General features: G+C 47.9%; 1 protein-coding gene and 1 pseudogene across 1 annotated transcript in view; both read right to left on the bottom strand.

The window, feature by feature from the left end:
- LOC138858635 (protein qua-1-like) overlaps positions 1-7,500 on the bottom strand; it is a 40,191-nt gene that overhangs the window by 17,208 nt on the left and 15,483 nt on the right. Inside the window, exon 2 of the mRNA XM_070112824.1 lies at positions 3,884-4,387. Coding sequence (XP_069968925.1) covers positions 3,884-4,387 — 504 coding nt within the window. The remainder of the gene's footprint in view (positions 1-3,883; positions 4,388-7,500) is intronic.
- The window catches only part of LOC138858640 (large subunit ribosomal RNA), a 2,773-nt pseudogene continuing 404 nt past the window's right edge, over positions 5,132-7,500 (bottom strand).

Here is a 7,500-nt window from a genome sequence, read left to right as displayed (position 1 = left end):
CCCGACCTATCAGAAAGGTGCCTCTGATGCAAAAATGCATTCAGAGGCCCATGCCCCGTTAACAAAAAACCCAGACTCAGACAAAATCTGAAGTCTGGGTTACCCTCAACGAACCTAACATCCCGGATGTACTCATAAGTCACCCGACCGTTAGGACTATTGTCCCAACGGTCTTGCCACCTACTCCTAACCCTATCATCTAGAAGCCTCTTGCTCCCTAGAAATCCCTCCCTCTCCACATCATCATCGGAAATCCAATCATTCCGCAGCAATGACACACTCAAGCCCCTTCTTAACCTGAATGCAACAGCTCGCTGTACAACAATCAGGTCAAGAGGGGGTGCACCTAATAAAACCTGCATCGCATCCGTTGAAACGGTGCGACATACAGGCAAACATGCAAGCATCATGCAACGTTGCACCGAGAGGAGTTTTCGGCGACCAGAGACCGTCATCGCTGTTTCCCACCATATTGCGGCTCCATAAGTGGCACAAGCCACAAATAGACCACGGTATATGGTGCGAACAGCACGGCGTCCAAGGCCCCAATCGCTCCTCAAGATGCGTCGCACTTTGCCTACGACCGCCTGCAGTCGCTCCTTCAAATTCGCCAAGTGTGGAGTAAAACACATTCTTTCACTCATGGTCAGCCCCAGGTATTTGACTTGCGTCACATACCTGATGCTGACCCCATTCACACGGACAATCGGTGGACGAACCGGAGACAATCTGCCCTTAAGCAGCATTGTCACCGTTTTGTCCATCGATATGTCAACCCCCACACCTAAACCCCAACTATTTACAATTTCTAAAAATTGTCCTCCCGCCCGCTCTAACTTAGATCGCGATCGACCTTCAACCAGAAGGAGAAGGTCGTCCGCATACGCACAACATTTACAGAGGGGTTCGAGCTGTCCAAGCAGAGAGTCCATCATGAGGTTCCAAATATATGGACCGCAGATGGATCCCTGCGGGCAGCCACGAACCACTCCGATCTCCACACTCCCATTCATTCCGACTAGAGAGGCTTTTCTGTCCGAAAAGTAACTCCGCCAAAGAGTAATTTCCGGACAGCCAAGCTCCTCCAGCCGTTGCAACACTCGATCCCAGCTTAGGTAATCAAATGCCCCCTTGAAGTCAACAAATATGCCAAGGACATATTTGTTGACATTCTCCCTAACAGCACCCTGAACGTAGAACCACGCATCCTCTACACTGCGTCCTTTCCTGAACCCATACTGTCTATCCGACCACATACCCCGCGTTAGCTCCTGAAGCCGTTCCACCATAACTCTTTCCAGCACTTTTCCAAGTACTGGAAGGAGACTGATGCCCCGATAAGAGCGAGGATCACTCCTGATCTTATCAGGGGACTTCAGGAGAGGTACAACCCTAGCAATTTTCCACTCGCGTGGAAAATAACCCTCCCACACGCACTTATCATAAATGGCCTCCAAGTATTCAGGAATGAACTTCCACAAGCTTTTACACATCTCTCCGTTCAAACCATCAAAACCTGGGGACCGTTTAGACCTGACCAGGCCAAAGGCGTACCCCAACTCTCCATCATCTAATGGAGGGACAGGTACCTCTTGTGCTTGAGGTACCTGAACCTCCGCCCTAGGAAAGAACGCTCCTAACAAAGCCCCCGCACACTCTCTCCACGTTGATAACACAGTGTCACCAACGCGAAGAGAGGTGATATCCTCCCTCTTACGACCCCGGCAGATCCTATAGACCTGACCCCACGGGTCGTCCCTATTCTCACTCACGAAACTCCTCCACTCCTCTTCTTTAACTTTTACTAACATATCCTTATATTCCCTAGCCGCACAACTAAGTTCATGCCTAAGCTGGGACAGCCTGTCAGAATTGGACCGCCGAGCGCGTTGAAACTTTCGCCTCAATCGCCTGACAGTCCTCCTCTTCAAGGTTAGCTCATGCGTCCACCACCTAATTTTCCTAACCATTAAACTTTCACACTTTCTAAATACCCTATCATTTACCCCCCACACTACCTCATAAAGACGAGCAATCTGCTCATCAACCCCCAAATCCTCAAACGCTCTAAGCGGTATACCCAATACCGCTTCCCTGACAGATCGTCCATATTGGTTCCAGTCGATACCAGAGGTACGCCATCGCCGCAATGGACTCTCATACAGCGAGGGAGGGGATTTGGGAGTAACCATAATTTGGATCAAATTATGATCACTCAATCCCCACCCTCCCTTAACCTCCCATCTAGCTACGAACGCCCTATCTGCTGCCTGATTCATAAGCGTCACGTCAATGTCACTCACGCCCCCAGGCCCATCAAACGTGTACCATTCACTCGGCTCATTCACAATGTGGAGGTTTTTAGCCACCACCCATTCACTTAATGCCTCGCCTCGACTGTGGCTTTGATATCCAGACGAATGCCGGGATACCTTACTAAACCACATCGAAGACGAGGCATTCGCATCCAGCCCTAGGATAAATGGGCTACTACTCGCAAGTAGTAGTAGCTTATCCATGTAGCCCAGGTAGGGCTCTAGGGGCTCGCTAAATTTGCAGTACAAACTAGCTACAATCAGCCTACCGAACTCCCCCTCTATCGCGACACATACACCCAGTTGTGAGGAATCCACAACTACACAATCGTAGTTGGGATCACTCACAACAATTGCAGCATTAGCCCCAAGGTCCGTGAAGACCTTGAAACTACCAGGAAGACCCCGAACCACACCATTGGTGGCGTAGGGCTCCTGGAGTAAGGCAATGCCGCACCTCCCCTCAGCCATACACCCCCCCAATTCACACATTACGGCATACGCCCCCTGGCAGTTTAACTGTATAATCCCCCCCATCAGTGTCTGGCGAGGGCGCGCTCAACAATGCCACAGTATATCGGGCAGACAGCGGACATCATAAGATGCCCAGCTGGTCTACCCTTGAATGCGCAGTTGCGGCAATGGAGTGCATTGACGCAACTGGCAGCTCTGTGGCCTTCCTGACCGCACCTCCGGCAGACATCTGATTTGGCCCTACACACAGCCACTCTATGGTCGAAACTCATACACCGGAAGCAGCCAGCAACGGGGCTATCCGGTCGCACCCGGAAGGAGAACCACTTGATGTAGCACCTACCTGCCTCCAAGAGGGCGGACATCATTTTGTCCGTACCCTCAAGGACGACATTGGTGCTACCATCAGGGGCCACCTTCCAGGGACGACTGACCATCCTCACATCTGACCTCTGGGACGCCGGGCTAAAATCCTGAAGGTTCAGCCGGAGTAACTCTTCCATGAACTCATCATGGGAGATCTCCGTGTGAACCCCCTGGACTACAACCCGAGGACCCAACTTCCGGTTGACAGTCACGTCCAACCCCACCTCCCCGAATTTCGCGTTCATCGCAACTTTCTCCCTCTCTAAAACAGAGGGAGTGCGGATAACCGCCCCACCACCCTTAATTGGCCTAACCTCGTGGATCCTTACCCCCAGGGAAGGACCCACCTCCTTAACAACTTTTTTAATGACTTCCTCAGAGGAAGCTGCAGGCCCCTTACTCCTAACCACAACTGACCAGGTCTCAACAGGCTTCTGCGCCACCGGTGCAATCGCCTCCAGTACAGGTGCTGGGGGCGGAGGCATCGGTGCCGATGGAGCCGGCATTGACCTGCTCGGCGGCGAGGAGTGTCCTCCACAGCCTCCTCTAAGGGCGTCAACTTGACCACGAAGATGGGCATTCTCGGTTACTACCGTCATCAGAAGTGCCTCGTATTTCGAGGCAAGCTCCATCAGCCCCTTCGCGGTCCCTATAGCGAAATTTTCGGCCCCAAAAACTACTTCGCTTAGCTCCGCCGAAATTTTCTTAATAGCCGCGACATGGCTAACCGCACCACCCCCGACAACAACAACCCCCTTAAGAGCACCACGGTTGCTCGCGCAGCCCTTGCTCGCGCTCGTATTGCTCGCGCTCGTTTTGCTAGCGCCCGTTTTCTTCGCGCCCGTATCAACGCGCGCAACACCCACTTCGCCCTCGCCCGACTTTGCGGGGTGAACAGCCGCTTTTTCAGCGGTGTCACCGTTATCGCAACCGCTACCACTACCGCTCCCGCCCTCATCACCCCCCGTTTCTGCCGGCGACCCCAAACGCGCCTTCCGCCGTGGCGGGGACCTCACCGATGGCCTCACCGCCTCGTCTCCCGAAGTGTCCACCGTTACCACCGATGGACCGGACTCCTCACTCCCAGCGAGGGATTTAACCCTCCTCCTCCGTGGTGGAGGCATTCTTGCCTTCGGACGCCCTTTGGTAGGCTGATCCGCCGAACTTACCACTGACGCAGATGGCACTAGTTCAACAGATGCCGAAAACAGCCGCTCGCCAAGTACGTGCAACTGAACGCGCTGGAGAAAGTATCTCTAGCGCAGACCCGCTCTATAGCAGCGACGACCCAAGCGGACGATTAATGCGTTCTCGCTAGGGTACAGCCCACAACTCCAGCCAAAAGGCCTGGACAGAGGTCACTCAAATTGACCGCCGGACGGATCAATGTCCCCGTAACGGCCGCGAGTCGACCGATGTGGCGCTGGACCGAACCGATCCGTGGGTTAAACGCACACTGCTACGACCGTTTGTCTGCACACGGTACACTCACTTCGACACTGGACAGACGCTGGTACCTTTTGAGCAATCCTGCTCGAAACCTGCTGAAACTGCCCAACTGAACACCAGATGCCCAACACAACACTCCAAATAGGCGACTCTGCCGGCAAAGAATACCAACAATACGGCACTAAACTGGGGCTATGCAAAAAGTCCCCCACCAACAACAACGTGAACGACCACGTTGCGGTAGCACCTAAGGTACTGTACACAATATTAAAAAATATGTACTTACCGCTATTCCACCGAAAAATGCCCAAAAAACGCGCCAATTGTGCCCTTGCACGAAAAAACACACTCGCGGTCACGTACCCGAGCACTAACAACAAAACGCGAATACTTGCACAAAGCGAAATTCCGCAAGAAATTGTAGCAACAATTTCACACACTCGACAAGCAACGGTGCTTATGCTAACGCGTAAACAAATATCGCTCAAAAGAAAATACCGAAAAATCACCGAAAATTACTAATCACAACGATGCGCACGCACGTCTATTCGCGTCGGAATCCAAACAACGAATGAGTAGATAGGGACAGAGGGAATCTCGTTAATCCATTCATGCGCGTCACTAATTAGATGACGAGGCATTTGGCTACCTTAAGAGAGTCATAGTTACTCCCGCCGTTTACCCGCGCTTACTTGAATTTCTTCACTTTGACATTCAGAGCACTGGGCAGAAATCACATTGTGTCAACACCCGTTAGGGCCATCACAATGCTTTGTTTTAATTAGACAGTCGGATTCCCCAAGTCCGTGCCAGTTCTGAATTGATTGTTAATTGATAATCGTTATAATTTAAAAAGTATCTATACAATAATAAATCCTTTAGAAATTTTAGCAAGAAAGTTCCACAATTGGCTACGTAACTACTATCCGGGGAACAAGAATCGAAATTCTCTATTTACCCAGAACGAGTACATAAACCATGGTATTGCTTCCCAATCAAGCCCGACTATCTCAATCTTCAGAGCCAATCCTTATCCCGAAGTTACGGATCTAATTTGCCGACTTCCCTTACCTACATTATTCTATCGACTAGAGACTCTTCACCTTGGAGACCAGCTGCGGATATTGGTACGGCCTGTTGAGAAGTTTGCGTAACCCCACCATAAATTTTCAAGGTCCGAGGAGAAAATATCGACACAACAGTAAATGTCATGCTCTTCTAGTCCATCTACCATATCTCTCTTCGAAAGACTTCCATGGTAGTACGACTATAAAACAGAAAAGAAAACTCTTCCGATACCTCTCGACGGCTTCTTTATGGTCGTTCCTGTTGCCAGGATGAGCACAAGGCCCATTTTTAATAACAAACGGATACTCAACAGGTTACGGAATTGGAACCGTATTCCCTTTCGTTCAAAATTATTCAAGTGTTTAATTACTATGGAATAAAAATTCATTCATTTCATTTCATTAAAACTTGAAAATTTTCGGCTTTCGCCTTGAACTTAGGACCGACTAACTCGTGATCAACCACTGTTCACACGAAACCCTTCTCCACTTCAGTCCTCCAAGGTCTCATTCGATTATTTGCTACTACCACCAAGATCTGTACCAATAGCGGCTCCATGCAGGCTTACGCCAAACACTTCTAAGCACACCATTGTACCCTCCTACTCACTAAAGTTTCAAAATTTATAATCCAACCGAAATTGTATTATAAATCATGTACTTTAGCGGTAATGTATAGGTATACAACTTAAGCGCCATCCATTTTAAGGGCTAGTTGCTTCGGCAGGTGAGTTGTTACACACTCCTTAGCGGATTACGACTTCCATGTCCACCGTCCTGCTGTTTTAAGCAACCAACGCCTTTCATGGTATCTGCATGAGTTGTTAATTTAGGCACCGTAACATTACGTTTGGTTCATCCCACAGCGCCAGTTCTGCTTACCAAAAGTGGCCCACTGGGCACATTATATCATAACCTCAACCTTCATATCAAGAAAGGTGAGGTTCTTACCCATTTAAAGTTTGAGAATAGGTTAAGGTCGTTTCGACCCTAAGGCCTCTAATCATTCGCTTTACCAGATAAGATTATTTTACATAATTTTTAAATGCACCAGCTATCCTGAGGGAAACTTCGGAGGGAACCAGCTACTAGATGGTTCGATTGGTCTTTCGCCCCTATACTCAATTCTGACAATCGATTTGCACGTCAGAACTGTTTCGGTCTTCCATCAGGGTTTCCCCTGACTTCAACCTGATCAAGTATAGTTCACCATCTTTCGGGTCACAGCATATATGCTCAAGGTACGCTCCAGTTAGAGGTATAAATAATAATAAATTATCATTATACATAACTATATGGAACGCCCCGGGATTGAATTAATAATGTAATACATTAAAAATTAATCCCATTATTAATACAGTTAAGTTAATTTCGCCATTAGGTTTAATATAACCCAATGACTTGCACATATGTTAGACTCCTTGGTCCGTGTTTCAAGACGGGTCCCGAAGGTATCCTGAATCTTTCGCATTGTTAATCATATAAATGCATACAATTAATATTAAAATCAATGATAATAATATTATTGTAAAATTCAAAAGAATTTTAGCATTATATATAATAAAATCTATCAACACTTTATCAAATCATCAGTAATTATTCTATGTTAATAAGCTAAAAGCAAATTAATTTGAATAAACTTAAAAACCAATGATCTTTTGATAAATATTTTATTATGTTAATAGATTACAATGTCCTTATATGAAAAAAATGCACACTATTACTATAATATTTAAAATTAAATACTACAGTTATAATGATGAATTTTTCATAATGGATATTCAGGTTCATCGGGCTTAACCTCTAAGCAGTTTCACGTACTATTTAAC

The sequence above is a fragment of the Bactrocera oleae genome, unplaced genomic scaffold (assembly GCF_042242935.1).
Source record: "Bactrocera oleae isolate idBacOlea1 unplaced genomic scaffold, idBacOlea1 ctg00000011.1, whole genome shotgun sequence".
In the NCBI taxonomy this organism is placed as follows: domain Eukaryota; kingdom Metazoa; phylum Arthropoda; class Insecta; order Diptera; family Tephritidae; genus Bactrocera; species Bactrocera oleae.
Note: the sequence above shows the minus strand (reverse complement) of the source record. Positions and strands in the feature narration are given on the sequence as shown.